Below are 19,900 nucleotides of genomic sequence, written 5' to 3' on the forward strand. Positions count from 1 at the left end.
CATGTGTCATGATTAGTTGTTATTTTTTTTCCGTTCATAATGCCGACTTTACTTGATTTGTGTGATTGGGCATAGGGGCCCCATGTGATGGCAATTGCTTCAGCATTCACCTCTGAAATAGTAGGTCTAATAAAACAAATTAAATACTCACTTTTCACCAAGATGTTTAGATATGCTCCAAGCCCCACTGCACAAACCTTACTATATGTAGTATTGTTGATGTTGTGAATGTGCATAGTCTATATTTACTCTGTTGGGCCTACAATACATGGTTGAGGTGGGTCATCACATCTCTGATCAACTGTAGTTGTTCCTGGAAAAAGAAAGTATACTAAACAACAATATAAATGCAACATGCAACAATTTCAAAGATTTGACTGAGTTACAGTTCATATAAGGAAATCAGTCAAATTAAATAAATAAATTAGGTCCTTATCTATGGATTTCACATGACTGGGTATGGGTGCAGCAATGTTTGGGCCTTGCAGTGTAGGTTCCTCAGAGGAGGAAGGGGAGGACCATCCTCCTCAGTGAATACATTTTTTTTTTAAATGAAACATTAAAAAAGTTACACGTTTTTGATAACTATACTAAATATGTCACCAAATAATTTATTAAAACACACTGTTTTGTAGGGTAGAACCATGGTGTCGCTGGTTGGACAGCTAGCTTCCATCCTCTTCTGGGTACATTGACTTCAATACAAAATTTAGGAGGCTCGTGTTTCTCACCCCCTTCCATAGACTTACACAGTAATTATGACATCTTCCGGAGGACGCCCTCTATCAGAACTCTTGCAACATGAACTGAGATGTTGTCCACCAATCAAAGGATCAGAGAATGAATCTAGTACTGAAAGCATAAGCTACAGCTAGCTAGCACTGCAGTGTGTAAAATGTGGTGAGTAGTTGACTCAAAGAGAGCGAAAGACAATAGTTTAACAATTTTGAACAAATTCATTTTTCCAAAAAGGAGAAGCAAGAGAGAAATAGAGAGAGAGAGATATATATTTTTCACTTTAATTTTCACTTACATAGCTATCAAATGCAGTGAGTTAGTTCAGCCTACTGAAACACCCTGCTCAAACAGAAGGATGATATGTTAGTTAGCTGCCTATGGCTTTCCAACACAACACTGGAACTTTTCCAAGTCAAGGTAAGCTTTTGGTGTTGCTAATTTATTGCCACCGGGAGCTAGTGTAACTGCGTACTGTAGTGTTATTGTATGATTGTAGCGGGTTTACTAACGTGTTAGTTCTATTATCTATGCTGACTATGATGTTAATTTAGCTAACATGGTGACAACGATGTAGGCTGTGTGTAGCGGTTTGGCTTGGAAAGGTTTTTTCGCCTGGTCACATACAGCTGATGTGTTGTGCATTGAAGTCCAAAAGTGAAAGGAAGAGGTGAGAGGAGGAGAGCACCTGGATGCAAGAAGGAATACAACGTGGCTGCTATGAAAGTGAACTGTATTTACGTGTGATCAGGGATGTATTAATTTTGACGATTCTGTTGAAAAACGTTTCTTAAACGGAAGCAAACAGAACAAAACAGGGAAAAACATACCCGAATTTGTCCTACAGAAACTCTCTTTTGCAACTGTTGGACTAATGATTACACCATTTTCAGATAGATGCAGGCAAGAGTGTGCAAGGCTGTATTGAATGTCATTGTCTGTCCATGTATCACATTTGTCTCTCGACCTGTGTGCACCTACGTTGTCAATTTTAATTCATAGGCTAGGTTGTAACAATCTCATGATGGGTATAGGGCAAATTTGAGTATCATTTAGTAGCCTAAACGCATTGCTTTTACATTGAACTGGGTGAATGTAAAATTAATGAGAGTCATCCAATATACTGTAATAGAAATAAGGCCAACGCCACTGCTTGGAGGACCTACGCCCACCCACTGGGGAGCCAGGCCCAGCCAATCAGAATGAGTTTTTCCCCACAAAAGGGCTTTATTACAGACAGCCCCCCCCCCCCCCCCCAGATGATCTCGCAGCTGAAGTAGCCGGATGTGGAGGTCCTTGGCTGGCATGGCTACATGTGGTCTGCAGTTGTGAGGCCGGTTGGACGTACTGCCAAATGTTCTAAACATCTTTGGAGGCAACTTATGGTAGAGAAATTAACATTCAATTATCTGGCAACCGCACTGGTGGACATTCCTGCAGTCGGCATGCCAATTGCACGCTCCCTCCAAACTTGAGAAATGTATGACATTGTATTGTGTGACAAAACTGCACTTTTTGAAGTGGCCTTTTATTGTCCCCAGCACAAGGTGCACCTGTGTAATGATCATGCTGTTTAATCAACTACTTGATATGCCACACCTGTCATGTGGATGGATTATCTTGGCATAGGAGAAATGGTCAATAAACAAATCTGTGCACAAAATTGGAGATGCATCCTTTTTTGGTACGTATGGAAAATGCCTGGGACCAACAGTTTACATGTTGCATCTATATTTTTGTTCTGTAATTCTATTATATTCTATTTGCCTACCTCACCTAATTTAAAGCTGTCACGTTCTGACCCTTATTTCCTTTGTTTTGTATTTATTTAGTATGGTCAGGGCGTGAGTTGGGGTGGGCAGTCTATGTTTGTTTTTCTATGATTTTGGGATTTGTATGTTTCGGCCTAGTATGGTTCTCAATCAGAGGCAGGTGTCATTAGTTGTCTCTGATTGAGAATCATACTTAGGTAGCCTGGGTTTCACTGTTTGTTTGTGGGTGATTGTCTATGTTAGTTGCTTGTGTCAGCACAGATCTCATTTATAGCTTCACAGTCGTTATTTGTTTATTGTTTTTGTATAGTTTGTATTCAGTGTTCAGTGCATCCTTTTATTAAATATTCATCATGAACACATACCACACCGCATTTTGGTCCTCTCCTCCGATCCTTCTCGCCTCTCCTCTTCAGATGAAGAGGAGGACGACCGTGACAGAATCACCCACCAACCAAGGACCAAGCGGCGTGGTAAAAGACAGCGACGACAGCAGCAGCAGCAACAACAGCGGCCAGCATCACAGGACTCCTGGAAATGGGAGGAGATATTGAACGGAGAGGGACCCTGGGCACAGGCTGGGGAATATCACCGCCCCAAAGCAGAGCTGGAGGCAGCGGCGGCGATATGAGGAGGCAGCACGACAGGTACGAGAGGCAGCCCCCCAAAAATGGTGTGGGGCTAAGCCAGGTAGCAGACCTGAGCTCACTCCTCGTGCTTATTATAAGCAGCACGTTACTGGTCAGGCTGGCCGGTACGTGCCCATAGCCCGGTGCGCTATAGGGCAGCCCCCCGAAAGTGTCATGCGAGTGTGGGCATCCAGCCAGGGCGTATGGTGCCTGCTCAGCGTGTCTGGTCGCCGGTACGCAGTTTTGGTCCAGGGTATCCTGCACCGGCTCTGCGTACTGTGTCTACGGGGCGCTGGGAGGGTGCAGTGCGTCCTATGCCTGCGCTCTGCTCGTGCCGGGCAAATGTGGGAGTGGAGCCTAAGGGAGAGGTGCGCGTAGTAGGCAGTAGATCTCCGGTGCTTACCCACAGCCCGGTTCAACCTGTGCCTGCACTCTGGAGGGTCCGGGCTATAGCAGTGATCCAGCCTGGGGGAGTGGTGCCAAGGCTGCGCACCAGAGCTCCAGTGCTCCCCCACAGCCCGGTCCTTCAGGTGCCTCCTCCTAACACCAAGCCTCCTGGAGGTCTCCCCAGCCTGGTGGGTCCGGTGGCAGCCCCACGCACCAGGCTGTCTCTGTCTCCTCCCTACAGGTGTTCCCGCCTGTCCGGCGCTGCCAGCGCTTCCGCCCCTCAGTCCAGAGGCACCAGAGCTCCTCCATCCAGCGCTGCCAGAGCTTTCCTCTCTAGCGCTGCCGGAGTCTCCAGTCTGCCCAGCGCCGCCTGAGCTACTCGTCTGCCCAGCGCCATCAGTGCCGCCAGTCTGCAAGGAGCCGCCAGTGCCGCCAGTCTGCAAGGAGCCGCCAGTGCCGCCAGTCTGCAAGGAGCCGCCAGTGCCGCCAGTCTGCAAGGAGCCGCCAGTGCCGCCAGTCTGCAAGGAGCCGCCAGTGCCGCCAGTCTGCAAGGAGCCGCCAGTGCCGCCAGTCTGCAAGGTGCCGCCAGTCTGCAAGGTGCCGCCAGTCTGCAAGGTGTCGCCAGTCTGCAAGGTGCCGCCAGTGCCGCCAGGATCCGCCAGTGCCGCCATTCAGCCAGGAGCCGCCATTCAGCCAGTAGCCGCCAGAGCCGCCAGCCAGTACGGGGCTGCCCCTCTGTCCCGAGCTGCCCCTCTGTCCCGAGCTGCTCCTCTGTCCCGTGGGGTCATTTAGAAGGGTCGCCGTGGTTAGGAAGCCACGGAGGCGGACAAAGACTATGGTGAAGTGGGGTCCACATCCCGCGCCAGAGCCAACACCGCGGACAGACGCCCACCCAGACCCTCCCCTATAGGTTAAGGTTTTGCGGCTGGAGTCCGCAGCTTTGGGGGGGGGGGGGGTGCTGTCACGTTCTGACCCTTATTTCCTTTGTTTTGTATTTATTTAGTATGGTCAGGGCGTGAGTTGGGGTGGGCAGTCTGTTTGTTTTTCTATGATTTGGGGATTTGTATGTTTCGGCCTAGTATGGTTCTCAATCAGAGGCAGGTGTCATTAGTTGTCTCTGATTGAGAATCATACTTAGGTAGCCTGGGTTTCACTGTTTGTTTGTGGGTGATTGTCTATGTTAGTTGCTTGTGTCACGGTCTTATTTGTTTTGTTTTTGTATTCAGTGTTCAGTGCTTTCTTTTATTAAATATTCATCATGAACACATACTACGCTGCATTTTAGTCCTCCGATCCTTCTCGCCTCTCCTCTTCAGATGAAGAGGACGACCGTGACAAAAGCATGAAGTCATGTGAGTTATCTTCCAATTCATAGGCTATTCATTGTGGGAAGAGCATTTAGAATGCTGCTAAACTAGCTGTAATTATTGGAATGATCAAATGGCGATGCTGCTGCCATAGAATTAGGAACTAGAATACTAATTAAACTAGTAGTTTAATTAGGGCTGCTATCCTGCCTTACCTTCACAATTTCCTAATCCTTTCATTCCTCAAAGAGGAAATATAGTCATAATGTGTTTATTTAGGTAGTTACTTAAGCAATAACGCACGACTAGGTGTGGTATATGGCCAATATACCATGGCTCAGGGTTGTTCTTACATACGACGCAACTCGGAGTGGCTTGATAGAGCCCTTAGCCGTGGTATATTGACTATATACCACGGCTGTCAAACAATCAGCATTCAGGGCTCGAACCAGCCAGTTTATTATAGCAATTATAAACTGGGTGGTTCGAGCACTGAATGCTGATTGGCTGACAGCCATTGTATATCAGACCGTATACCACCCGTATAACAAAACATTTATTTTTACTGCTGTAATTCTATTGGTAACCATTTTTATAAATAGTAATAAGGCACCTCTGGGGTTTGTGGTATATGGCCAATATACCACGACTAAGGGCTGTGTCTAGTCACTATGCGATGCAAAAGAACAGCTCTTAGCTGTGGTATATTGGCCATATACCACACACCCTCGGGCCTTATTGATTAATTATATCATATCCAAAATAATTCAATGGATTTCTTGGTCTTCATTCTTCCCCTCTCATCTCCACAGGTAGCCATATACACATCATTCTTGTGTTGCAGCCTTATATATATTGTCACTTTAATAATGTTTACATACTTCTTTACTCATCTCATATGTATATACAGTATTCTATTCTAATGTATGTTAGTCAATGCCACTCTGACATTGCTCGTCCTAATATTTATATATTTCTTAATTCCATATGTTTACTTTTAGATTTTTAATTTAATTGTATTTATTTCACCTAAATTTAACCAGGTAGGCTAGTTGAGAACAAGTTCTCATTTGCAACTGAGACCTGGCCAAGATAAAGCAAAGCATTTGACACATACAACAACACATAGTTACACATGGAATACACAAACATACAGCCATTAATACAGTAGAGAGAAAAAAGGTCTATATACAGTATGTGCAAATGAGGTAGGATAAGGGAGGTAAGGCAAGAAATAGGCCATGGTGGCGAAGTAATTACAATATAGCAATTAAACACTGGAATGGTAGATGTGCAGAAGATGAATGTGCAAAGAAGCAAGATAAATAAATACAGTATGGGGATGGGGTAGTTGGATGGGCTATTTACAGATGGGCTATGTACAGGTGCAGTGATTTGTGAGCTGCTCTGACAGCTGGTGCATAAAGCTAATGCGGGAGATATGAGTCTCCAGTGATATGAGTCTCCAGTGATATGAGTCTCCAGTGATATGAGTCTCCAGTGATATGAGTCTCCAGTGATATGAGTCTCCAGTGATTTGTGTGTATTGTGATTTGTTGTGAATTGTTAAGATACTACTGCACCGTGGGAGCTAGGAACACAAGCATTTTGCTACACCCGCAATAACATCTGCTAAATATGTGTATGTGACCAATAACATCTGCTAAATATGTGTATGAAAAATAACATTTGATTTGATTTATATTTTTTTTTACTAAAACTTGAGAAACAGGAAAGTCTGCACATTTCCATTCAGATTCTTGTTGCTGAGCTGATGAAGGTCAGCTGACCGAAAGCTGAGCCACAATGAAAGAAAATTGCATCTGACTAGAAGTGTGCAGAGACTTTTTCCTGTTTCTTCACTTTTGCCTACAACACCTTCACTAATCAGCTGTGGGTGTGCAGTAGATTCTGCCTATCATTTTCTAAAATGTGAAATGTTTTCTCTTTCATACTACAAGAGAAGAATGTTCCCATAACAAAAAAAATGGATACAGGAAATTCAAATAAATGGGATAATGATTTTATTCATGTCAAGAAATACATTTCTTCACAGTCATCTCCCATTAACTACAGAAGCACAGACCGATACGTCTAAAGTGTTGAGGAATATTAATGGTTTAATTAAAATATAACAAGATTGCTTTATATTACAAAATACCCTGCAATTCACTGTCAAGTTTAATCAAATTCTAGACTACAGCATTTGAAACGTTACACTGTACTTTGATTAATGACCTAATGCCACTAGAGGGCATGCTTTAGTCAATAACATTTCATTTTGAGAGTCAGCCTTTTGCTACATACAGCATTTTGATAGATCAAAAGATATTTTCAGCCTCTTTGTTATGGAACTATACACACAATAAATGTATTGTGTCTGAAATGTTATTCCTTGGCTTAATGTTTTTGAATAGCTCAATATATATAAAAAACAGATTTTTGATTAATATGTGTCATATTCATAATCAATCAATCAATATATAAACAAATAAGCGCACAAATAAAATGTTTGGATGTTTCATCAGGTTATAAAATTAAATGAAAAAATAAGCAGTTTCCTACATCTATTGCAAAACCATGTAATGTGTCTAAATATTGTGTTACATCTATGAGTTAAAAAGCAGTATATCCTGGAGACATTTTCCAGATATGCTCAAGCTGTCGAATCTTGGTTGAAATATTTTGTTACAGGGGAGGCATTTGGATGAGCATAGTCCAACAACTAAGTGCATTGTATTGTGAGTAAATATTCCATCTTAAATAGGTTCACTTGTACTGTATGGCATGGTTTAAAAAACAGTCCACAAAATATAGTGCAAACTCATGCAGTAACTGGCCATTGTGTGCAACCTTAAATTGCTATATTCTAGAAATCTATTTTTAATAGAACATAAATAAATCACGTGTATGTGGTAATTAACCACCATGATAGACAGTAGATAGCACTAAATGTTGCATTGTGTGTGAAGGAAAACGCATGTTGTTAATACCCCTTAACTGTCCATGCAGAGAATCTTAATAAAGGTTCAACTCTGCATGACTTCATCATGATCTCGGTCTGGTAATGAACAAGTCAAAGAACATGAGGGTAGTGTTCATTTATCCTGCATAGGTTAACTATAATGCAAATTTTTCGATTATAAAATGTGAGAAAATAAATATATATGAAACAAGTTCGCAAACAAATAAATAAACATACATTCAAATGCTGTTTTTTTTCTTCATGTGCAGGCTAACAGTAACAAATGGACAATAAATGCAATGCCAGACAAGAATGGCATTTATTTCCTTACTGTATGTTCATGAACTGTTAAAGGTAGACTCAGTGAAATTACGTTGCCACAAGCTGCACCGCAGATATGAGCAAGACTTCGCTCTCACACAGTCACACACAGTATATGCGCATGGGTTCACAGCGTGGTAGCCATGGCACCAAAATAAGCGGAGAAGTTGAGCCTCGCGCTTCAACGCTCTTAGTTGTTGCGGAAATTGACCAACTATGCTGTTTACTTTCTCCATCTACGTCATATCGCCGAGTCCACCTTTAAAGCTATGAAACAGGGTCCGTTGTGTTAGGAGTAATCATCTAAAGAAGAAAGAACAACAGGATACGATCCCCAAGTAGAAGAAACATTTTTGTTGTCAGCTTTACACCTGTATATTTCAAAGGGAAAGGAGAGAAGGGGTACTTGACTAAATACTCAGAGCACAGGAAAAACATGCAGGTAGACATGCAAGAAATCCTAAACAGTGATTTGGAATTAGTACGCAGCAGTGAACAGGTCTTGACCTAAGTGCTCTGGCAGAAATGTAGTATGGTTTCGTTTCATATTTAGTTAAATATAATCTAGAAAGTGAATTAAATAAAACAATAAAATATCTTACATGCTTGATGTTACAGTGTACTTCTGTGGAGGTGTGTTTGGCCATGGATACTTCAAATCTGGCCCACTCAGCATATTTCCTTATGTAACATAACTGCATTACAATAGGATCCTTATTCAACGGGACAACTAAGTGTGCTTGAGCTAGAGATCTGCAGTCTAAAAATACCTTATCTTTCACAATGACATCTTACTCTTAAATCTCAAGATTGAGCAGTAACTAAGATTACATACAGTACAGTACATAAACGTCTTTAAATGTCTCTTTTACATCTACGCACTTTGACCTTTATTACCACATGTATGTCTTTGAGGTGTCAATCTGAGAGTTCTGGGGATCCACTGGACCCTCTTTCTCCTTCTCAGTCTCGTTCTCCCACAGGTTGATCAGGGGAGGGTAGAGCTCATTCAGGGGGATGGAGGTGGCATGCTGCACGTATTTCTTCAGGGAGTGATGGCATGATTTCTGCTTCATACGCCGGCCCATGTAGAACACAAGCAGGGCCATGATGCAGATGGCAAACATGGAGCCCATGACAGCTGCAAGGGCCACATTGGTGGGCTGGGCCACCATCTCCACAGCAAAACTGGCCTCCTTGGTGGTGACGTTGATGCAGGAGTGTTGTGTCTGCTGTTCTGTAGCTGACATGGTCAGACACACTCTGTACTCTGTCGAGGGCAACAGGTGAGTCAGGTTGTATTCTTGCACATCAACCGGAACCTTGGCTGTATAGCTGATCTGAGGGTTGTCAATCTTCATGGTGGCGCTGGACCACTTGGGCTGAGATGCCTCATGGCTGTGGAAGTGAGGAGGGTAGAGTTTCCACTCCAGGACCACTGACTGGGAGTGGATGATCTTAGCCAGGACCACCAGGGCCATTATGGTGTTTACTGTGTGCCCCCCGACATTCAGCCTGCCACCGTGCCAGTCTCCTTTCTCCACGTACACTGACACACTACGCGTGTCCGCCCCCTCTGTGTTCCACGCCACGCACGTGTACAGACCAGAATCAGCTGGCTCAACCTGGAGGATCTCCAGAGCCCCCTGTTCCTGCAGTCTGTGTTTCTTTGTGCTCCTGCCGTCCACCATGACTGCAGAGACAGCCTCTGAGGTCACCTTGTCTCCTGTTGGCGTCACCCAGTAGAACTGAGGTGCAGGGTCAGCAACAGCCCAACAGTCCAGAGTCAGGGGTTGTCCAGCAGTGACATTGAGCAGTGGGGGGAATGTGTGCAGGGAGATGTGAGGGAGGCAGGTGTTGCTGACAACATTCCAGCTGGTGGTGACCACTTCCTGGAGGGCGTGGCCAACCAAATGGGGAGGGGAGGCACAGAGGGTGATTTGGGACTCCAGCAACTTGAGGGTGGACTGGTTCCCCAGGACTGGGCCCCAGTTAGAGAGGCAGTCACACCTGAGAGGGTTACTGTGGAGACTCACTTCATCCAGGCTAGGGAAAGAGGACAAAACCTCGTGTGACAAGAGGCTGATGTCATTGTTGTGGACTAACAGAGTGCGCAGGCCGCCCATGTCAATGAAAGCAGCACGATCAATATAAGCTAAATGGGGGTTGTTATAAATTTCCAGTTTTGCCATCTCTGGGAGGTTGGAGAACGCCCCCCTCTCAATGGCAACCAGGCCCTCCATGTTATTCAGACTCAGCTCCTCCAGATGGGGGAAATCATGGAAGTCTCCCTCCTGAACACGGCCAATGGGATTCTTGTTAAGGTCTAAGAACTTGAGATTTGGTAGGACCCGGAGGGCATCTTTGGGGACTGCTGTCAGCTTGTTGTCAAAGAAGGACAGACTCTCCAAGTATTCCAACCCCTGGAAAGCTCCCGACGGGACCTCCCTGAGGCCCATGCCAGCCAGCACCAGACTGTGCAGCTTTGACAAGGGGTGGAAGTTCATATCCTGTAACCCCAGGATGGGGTTCTCCCCTATCATGAGAATCTCCAGGTTAGGGAGAGACTCAAACCAGTGGCTGTCTATGGCCACCAGCTTGTTGGAGTTGAGATGGAGCCTCAGGAGGTTTCTGAGCCCAGAGAAGGCTTTAGGCCCAATGGAGGAGATTTGGTTATGGTTGATGTAAAGCTCTTCCAAACTGTCAAGATCCTTCAGACAGAAATCTTGCAGTTCTTTTACTTGGTTTTCCTCAAGGTAGAGAGTGACAAGCTGGGTCAGGTTGTGCAGTCCAATGTCTTGGATCTGTGTGAAGTGGTTTTGGGAGAGGTCTAGCTCTGTGAGGTTGACTAGACTCTGGAGCTCCACAGACACAGAGGAGATGTTGTTACTCTGGAGGAGAAGCACCTGAGTGTCACCTGAAATATTCCACGGGACCCCACTAAGATGGAGCTCATTGCAGTCCACCGTCTTGGCCTGATGGTATACCGATTGAGGTGTGTACCATGGACGTGTTTCACATACACACTGCGCTGGGCAGGGAGAACTAGCTTCTGAACTTTGACATGAGATCACCATTAGAAAGACAATCATCAGCCGAGCACAGATCCCAGATCCTCCCATGTTGCAGTAGAATGAGGTAACCCTGTTAACCCTGGGCCAGGTTAAACTGTGACTTCTTCTGCTATGACGATGGAGCTTTGGTCTAATCCTGTAAGAAGAAATTATAAAACATATTGTAAAAAATATTGCATGACAATAATGCATTTCACATGTAAATATGGTCAACAATCATTCATTTGTAAGTTATTATTTATTTAAGGTAAAGATACATCTATCAGGTATTTGTTTATGTTTTACAACACACCTGCAAATAAATCAATAAAAAAATACAATTTAATGAGGCAGCCCACTTAAACGGGTGATGAATAGTTATCTCTTTTTAACATTCATGGTAATTGTAGAACACATCGTGGAAAACAAGGTTTCCTTAAAGCTGTGATGTTGTGCTACCTCAGGGGGCCACAACTATAAGAAATAAAAGTCTATGTGAAGACTGGGGCAGTATGAATGATTCAGAGCTCCTGTTACTCTGTAAATCAGCCTGACCCAGCAGGAAAACATATTGTCAAGCCAAAGGCATTAAGGTGTCCATCAGCTTATGGAACCCACGGTAAATTCAACCGAACCTCCACATGGCACAGCAGACATTGGGCTGTATTCTTTTCTGTGACACAAAATCTATCTTCTAACCCTGAGGAAACTAAATGTAGAAATCAATACTGTAGCTGTGTATATCCAATTTGAATGTGGCTTTTTAATAATGTAATGTGTTTGTGACGATAATTTACATGTTACAATAATTCTAGGATCAGTTTATGTGTGGGGTTGAGACGTGTGCCTCCATGTCTCTCTCCACTAGTTTCTGTGGGTTCTGTGGCAGGCAGTGAGAGGCTGGTGACAGGTAATAGGCATTGTTACACAATGAATCAGTGGGTTGAACAGCATTTACTGCTCAGGAAGCTAAATAATGTTATTCCCTTCTGCCTCCGCACTGGTCAGAAACAACACCAACATGAAAAGAAAACCTGAAACCAGACAAGGGTGACATTTTGAAAACTGGCACCTAATTCTATATTACAGACTTTGATTCCACTGCTTGTTTTAAATACCTCAGTATCGTACTAATGGAACTGAAGCCTCCATAGCATACCTGCCATATTGAGGTTCATATTGCTATCCAAAAAAGCTTATTTGAAAACTACCAGTCAGCTTCAATAGGGAAATGTCAACACACACCGACTTCTCCAAACATTAGAATGACTCTGTTTACCAATGACCTCACAGTAAAGAGGATTTGAACTTTGGCAGAGTGAGATTGGAATGCCTTAAGATGACAAGCATCAGGCTCTGTTGACGTAATGTCAGGAAATTGCTTCTTCTCCACTCAACCATCTTGATGTTTCTTCTCCACTCAACCATCTTGATGTTTCTTCTCCACTCAACCATCTTGATGTTTCTTCTCCACTCAACCATCTTGATGTTTCTTCTACGCTCAACCATCTTGATGTTTTATGAGAGAAATAGCTCTAAAATGTGAGAGATGCACAGGTAGACTGGGGTATTTTTGGTATTTAGGTCAGACGCCTTTCCTCAAATGTAACTTATTCATCAGCACAAAACATTAGTATCTCATTCAAACCCAGTAACGTGGACTACTCTAGCCCACATCCAATGTATTAACTATGATTTTTTAAATTATAGCTGTCAAGAGGTCGATTGTCAACCCACTCCAAATCTGTTGTTTCTCCACAAACCTCCATAGACACATACCTCATGCTGTCAGTGGCTTACACCAAAGAGACAGCAAACCCACAGTCTCATTCAATTATTCACTAAAGTACAGTGTGGGGAGAAAAAGAAGTGGGTAACAAATCAAATCACAAAAACACAGTGTGAGTATTCTGTGGCGCTCCCAAGACATATTCTCTTGCTCAGCCTTTGGAAACGTTGGCATGACAAAGCCTTGTTTGAAATCTTCTGAACAAAGCCGGTACATTGACACACTAGAGTTACACCAATAGAACCAGAATGAAAAGACACGAAAATGAAAACAAGATGGGAATAATTACCCAGCTCCTTTCAAGCGCTGCACACAAATTGACTCCCTGGAGAGTTGCATCAGAGAAAGCTAAGCCGCAGAGGGGCAGAGCCGAGCACGGTTAGTGGCTTTAAAATATATCTGATGGAGGAGGCTACAGTGGAGGCAAGCTCCAGTCCTAATATTACATTGGGAGATGTTTCAGAGTGGTACTCGCTGAGCTGGCAGCACTCAGCAATGGGCTGGGGCCCCTGTCTGGCTGGGAAGTGTGACAGTCTCCACCACGCCTGTCTGATCACATTAGAGAACAGGGGCACACTTAGGACGTAACCCCCACAGTTCCTTTGGGCGGCAGGAAACAGGGCCACCTTGCCTGATGCCATGGCAACCTGACAGGAAGTAGCAAAGGAACCAACCCTTGGGCTGCTCTTAATGGCTGGTGCTCCGTGGCTGTTCCTTATCTCTAAAACCTCAACGGGCTCTAACGGGTGGAACACTGGAACATGCAAATGGAGGACAGGATAGACACAGAGCTGAAAGATCAGTGGGTGTAACTAAAATATAGAAATGTAGGTATATACAAAATAGTGTGTGTGAGAATGCTTTTACAGCAGGATGTACAGTAGGAGGGATGGATCAGTTGGGAGAACACAACAACCAGACCTCTATCTGGATCAGAGGCACATTCAGCAGCCAGTACTCTGACACCAGTATCACTGTACATTTTCCTTAATTTCCATTTTGATATCACTACCCAGGCAGACATACCTCGCCCCATTATCAACCCCTCTAGCCATGTTTAAAGAACCCAACTACAATGGATCCTTGGTCAACAGGATGCTCTGTCCCAATCATTCTCCAATCCTTTGTCAACAGGATACTCAGTCCTCATCATTATCCAATCCTTTGTCAACAGGATACTCAGTCCCCATCATTATCCAATCCTTTGTCAACAGGATACTCAGTCCCCATCATTATCCAATCCTTTGTCAACAGGATACTCAGTCCCCATCATTCTCCAATCCTTTGTCAACAGGATACTCAGTCCCCATCATTATCCAATCCTTTGTCAACAGGATACTCAGTCCCCATCATTATCCAATCCTTTGTCAACAGGATACTCAGTCCCCATCATTATCCAATCCTTTGTCAACAGGATACTCAGTCCCCATCATTATCCAATCCTTTGTCACTCAGACATGATTTCTTGCCTCCTCTCCTAACCGTGAGTGATGTGTCTGTCCAATCCAGACAGTATATTAATAAATTGTCCAAAGGTCTAGTGTTATTTTTAGGCTGTCAACTGTGCTCCTAGACCTAGGGCATCAGATGCTTGCAGCTGTCTCATTTAAAATGACAACCTCACAAAACAACAAATTAACCACTAATCACTATGTATTACCTCTCACTCCAATTTTTGCTTTACAAGTGTAATTTCATATTTTTTAAATGCACTGGTAACCATGTAAGCTAATGTCCTAGGAAGACAACAACACCCTGTTGTTAATAAATAACAGTCCTCCTCATGAATAAACAATATGCACCAGACCTGACATTATGCATTTTACGGAATGCTGGGAACTAAGGTCTGTTATTGTTTTTCTGAATGCTGCGATGAACAACCTTGTTTAGGTGCTCTCATGTTGAAATGAGGGATAATAACTAAGTATCTGAAAAGCCCTTTCTGGCATTAGAAACACAACCCTTAGACAGATGTTAGACTCCATGCTTCCCCTTAATACAAAGTTGAGCCACTCAGGGCCATGACCAGGCAGGGTGCTTTGCATGGCTCACATTTTAATTTAAGAGAGATTACCGCGCCAGATGTTCACACTACCATTGTGAAGTTGAGCTACTACTTCATTACTTACAGGCAGGGGAGAGTTGTTTTGTTTGTTAAATCAACCCAACATACACTAGCTCTGCTTTCAAGTGACAGTTATTGGCTAACCAGCCTGTGCTTTATGAAAGATCAATCGCAAAAAATATATATTATACAAATGAACATAATATTGCTGTTGTCCACCACTAAATCACTATATAATGTAAAATGGCTGTGGCAGTGCAAGAAATGTGTGACAATGTATCATACAGTATTGGTCATCTACCTTGTCATTCAGAAGCCGCACATATGTATGATGACTTCACAACCAGGGGCAGTTCTAATTATACCCTCTCTTGTGCTCGCTCCTTCTAAAACATGTTCTTTCCCCTAATCCTGAATGTTATACAACATCTCTGCACATTTGCAAATGTATTGGAGATGATAAAACATTTATGTCTGCTTTATGAATTATTGATAGGGCTGCAGGCATGTCTCTAATTTTCAGCCTGGCCTTTTTTGCACTGAGCAAAAAGGCAACAACGTTGATTCAACCAGTGTGTGCCCAGTGGGATGTCTCATTTAATGATAATGAAATTAATTGCACAGGTTTTTATACTAATTTCATCATCATTTTATTTCAGCTCAGCCAGACTGAATCAACACTGGTCCTGGTGGGAAAATAAATATGTTCATTTCTTACAATGCTTTCTGTGAAAATGACTTTGGCACTATGTAATTCAGAGCAGCGTGAAAATGATCTCTGCCCCTTTTAATATCTAACACATGGTCACTGCAGTTGGTGTTTGGAACATGTGCACATGACAAATGGAAAATGCATAAAATTAGTCTCTGAAAAGAACCACTGGTGAAAGCATTTTTCCAAAATGCTTGAAATTGTGATTCTTAACCGTTTCTTGCAGTCTTCATGCAAATGCACAGTAAATGACCTTACAGTTATTGAACAAACTAATGGATATTCAACCCCTGGGCATAACTTGAATTTAAGTATTAAGGTTATGAACAATCAAAGAACTGTAACATCTTTAAAATATGACTGCATTCATTATTCAAATTCACTGTCTTTAAAAAAAAAAACAAATTGATCCATTTAATCACTTAAAGATACACCCCAGGATCTTAAGCACAACAAATTCATAATATATAGTACGAGTAGAATTGGTAACATACGTAGTACACAATTTGATGATGTAGTACACAAAAAACGGGGACCCTTTTTGGCTGGCTGAAATTATTACAACGTTTGAGAGTGCATATTTAACACCTTTTTTAAAGCATTTTTTTAAAGGACATTTCAACTTCCACAGATGCATAGCATAGCACTCCATTATTTCCGGAGATACCAGAAACAATTTCCTAATTATCCACTTTTTGTTCCACTATTTTCCAGAGCACTTCAAGTACAGGTAGTTGTATTTTCAGCATAAAGGTAACATAATATGTTATCATCAATTCATGCTATAGGCTTTATTCAAACAACACTCTTAATACCATGCTGTATTGGGTTATACTAGTATGCAGCCTAAGATTTTAGTCTGATCCATTTTATTTGCTGCAATGACCTCTCTCTCTTTCTCCCTCCCTCTCTCTCTTTCTCCCTCCCCCTCTCTCTTTCTCTCTTTCTCCCTCCCTCTCTCTTTTCTCTCTCTCTCTCTCTTTCTTCCTCCCTCTCTCTCTTTCTCTCTCTCTCCCTCTCCCTGTGTATATCTGATGAGTTGTCTACTGTGAGAGTGTGAATCTGCTAAGACAGAGCTAGTGATACACATCAATAGACATATTACTCTGGCTAGATAGAATGAAAAAGCATCACTCAGGGGAGAAAAGGCTTGCTCAAGGACATGCCTTGGAGCGCTTTCATGTTCATTTGTTCTGGGACATAAAAGCTACCAACGCACTCTCCTCCCACAGTGCAGAGTCGACTGTTAATGATTTAGTCTGTGAAGTTAATTTATTATCTCCTCAAAGTGATGCACAGAGCTTCTTCACTGTGTTTCACTGTATTATGTAAAGCTACAGCAACCAACCAACCATTCTGGCCCCACTCCTGTTGCAATGATGTCTGGGTAAGTACATGAGGAGGCCTCAATCCCATTGAAACTGAGGGGGCATGTGTCTCCTGAATTTCATCCACTTGAAGGATGAAAATACATATACAGGTAACTGCCAAAATAAAGGAAACACTTTAGTAAATGAGAGATACAAAGTATATTGAAAGCAGGTGCTTCCACACACAGGTGTGGTTGCTGATTTTATTAAGAAATTAACATACCATCATGCTTAGGGTCATGTATAAAATGATCTCAACCCAATTGAACACTTACTGTACGGGAGATTCTGGAGAGGAGCCTGAGACAGCGTTTTCCACCACCATCAACAAAACCCCAAATGATGGAATTTCTCATGGAAGAGTGGTGTCGCAGGCCTTCAATAGAGTTCCAGACACTTGTAGAATATATGCCCAGGTGCATTGAAGCTGTTTAGGCTCATGGTGGCCCAACGCCCTATTAAGACACTTTAGGTTGATGTTTCCTTTATTTTGGCAGTTACTTATATTTGAGAGTGAATAACGTATTCAACTGTATTTCCAGCACGATGCTTGTAAGTACATGCATGGGTCTCGCACAGCATGCGATTCATTAGATATACTGTATGGGCCTAATTGCAAGATATCAAAGAGCAGTTGATTGCCCTTTCAGTATATTCATCTCAGAGAAGCTAGCGTGAGTTGCATTAAAGATCTGGTGGCATCTGTTCTTTTTGCAGCCCTAACACTGAAAAGTGATGCTGATGATGATGTACGTTTTTTTGCAAGATCCTTTATCCTGTCCAATGCACATTCTCTGGGTCCAATATGTCTCTGAGCAAGGGTAAGTTCATCAGTCACTTTTAACTTCAGACCAAGTTTCCAACAACTGAGGGGTGGGGATGGGCTTCAATTTGGAAGTTTGTAAAAAAAAAAAAATTGCAAGCCCCCCCCCCACACACACATTTAAAAAATATATATATAATAATAATAATCTGGTGGGGGACCCCTGGTGGTCGGTGCCCCGGGGCTCCAAATGCGATAATCCGGCCCTGTTTTTTGCAGATCCTATATTGGTGGAGAACAATTTAGGTGGGGGACATTCAAGAAGTCAAGAAGCAGTAAAACTAATTGTGTTGCAAAAGGAGGTCAAGAGCATGAATTCTTCAAAATAACCATCCATGCCTTTGGGGAATAGCTCCCCAAGTTGAAGCTCTAAACTGTCAAATAAGATACAATTAGACGCTTAATGAGCCCTAGGTACAGACCCTCTGGACTTGTCAGCCAAAGCATATAATATATGTTCAGGTGATGAATATTACATGATCAAGTTGAAGTCTGAGAACACATATTGCCTTTTGAATCAAATGATCGGAAATAAAATCATATTTACATATCATGATACTGTATATCACTTGCAGCAGTTTAACCTTACCAGAGGCTACTTATTTATGGGATACAGTGAAGGGGGATACTTAGTCAGTTGCACAACTGAAAGCATTCATTCAAAATGTGTCTCACGTATTTTAATTTATCTAGCCAGGTAGTTGCTGTTTATTATTTTGGGCACCTGTACAATCCAGAAAATGTACAACATCATATCGGAATGATGAGCATGATCTATAAACCTGCAAAGAAAATACATACATTCCATTATGAGAATATGTTTAGGCTACTTTGTGTTGTCCTATAAACATGCATCCAAAGATTATGAATATGGATGATGGTTGATAATCTTAATAAGAAGCATTTCCAAGGTTAAAGGCTGACTGTGAGGCAACATTATTGGTCAACTTGAGTATCACCGTAACCTAAACCCCACAGTCACAGACAGAGAGGGATGTGATTGATACATAGGCTACTCAGACAAAATGTGATATTATAATCAAACAAAGCATTTTGAAACTTTTTCTAAATTGCCACACTGAGGAGAGGAACAGAGTAGGCTAGTCTACTGTAGTCTACTGTAACTGGATAACGCCCTTACCTCTGTACCAAATGCAGGCGGCTTCCAATTGAACGATGTCTTCCACTCCTTGGTTACAAGAATTTCGCTGTCACCTTGAAAATTAAATGACCAATATCGACATCTTCGGTCGTAATAACCTTGCGGATGTTGAATTGGAACCTTTCTCGCTATCTCGAAGCTCGCATTACAATAGAATAACCGACTTCTGTAAAATCATAACATCAGTGCATTATAACCTGGCCCGACGTTCCTCACTGTATTTGAAGCACTATGCGCGCTCCACAGAATACGTCGCTAAAGTCCGCCTGTTTTACTATCATTAGCCAATAGAATTATTGGGCCACGAGTATCCTCCAATCACATGGAGGAGGCTATCGTGCTTTCTCTCAAACAATGATGTAATGCTTCAGTTTTCATCCTGCCCTAATGTTTACCGATGCGCCAGAAAGAATGAGACAGAATTGTAAATCATGTTATGATTCGGTCATCGATTAGGTCATTCACTTTCTGTAAACGAGAAATAGTTTCAGTGAGGTCATGTTTTCCAGTATAAAGGTAATGTGCCAAACATGATACAGAGACACAATGTAATTTATTATGTACACAAACACAGTGCATTTTTGATGGCAGCATTGTTATTGGTGGATTATGATATTGTTATGATTTATTATGTACTTTTCTTACCTCGCATTATTGTATCAAATTATGAATGTTAAAATGATATATCACAGAATTAAATATGAGTTGTAGTTTTACGTTCTCATCATACTCTCCTCTTTACACCGTCTACATAGCAACCGCTAATCCTTTGTTGACATATACAGTGGTTCTTTAAAGGACGAACATGCA

General features: G+C 42.5%; 1 protein-coding gene across 1 annotated transcript; it reads right to left on the reverse strand.

The window, feature by feature from the left end:
• Positions 1-6,837: 6,837 nt before the first annotated feature.
• si:ch211-180f4.1 (uncharacterized protein LOC100144405 homolog) lies at positions 6,838-19,306 on the reverse strand. The gene is made up of 2 exons (XM_029621430.2): positions 19,070-19,306; positions 6,838-11,326 (listed from the first exon to the last, which is right to left on the reverse strand). Exon 2 carries the CDS (start codon positions 11,236-11,238, stop codon positions 9,010-9,012), a length of 2,229 nt encoding a protein of 742 aa, XP_029477290.1. The 5' UTR covers positions 11,239-11,326; positions 19,070-19,306; the 3' UTR covers positions 6,838-9,009.
• Positions 19,307-19,900: the final 594 nt, after the last annotated feature.

The sequence above is a fragment of the Oncorhynchus nerka genome, linkage group LG20 (assembly GCF_034236695.1).
Source record: "Oncorhynchus nerka isolate Pitt River linkage group LG20, Oner_Uvic_2.0, whole genome shotgun sequence".
Classification (NCBI taxonomy): Eukaryota; Metazoa; Chordata; class Actinopteri; order Salmoniformes; family Salmonidae; genus Oncorhynchus; species Oncorhynchus nerka.

What these genes read in the sequence shown, in the direction of transcription:
- si:ch211-180f4.1 (XM_029621430.2), bottom strand. Translation starts at nt 11,238, where the DNA reads ATGGGAGGATCTGGGATCTGTGCTCGGCTGATGATTGTCTTTCTAATG.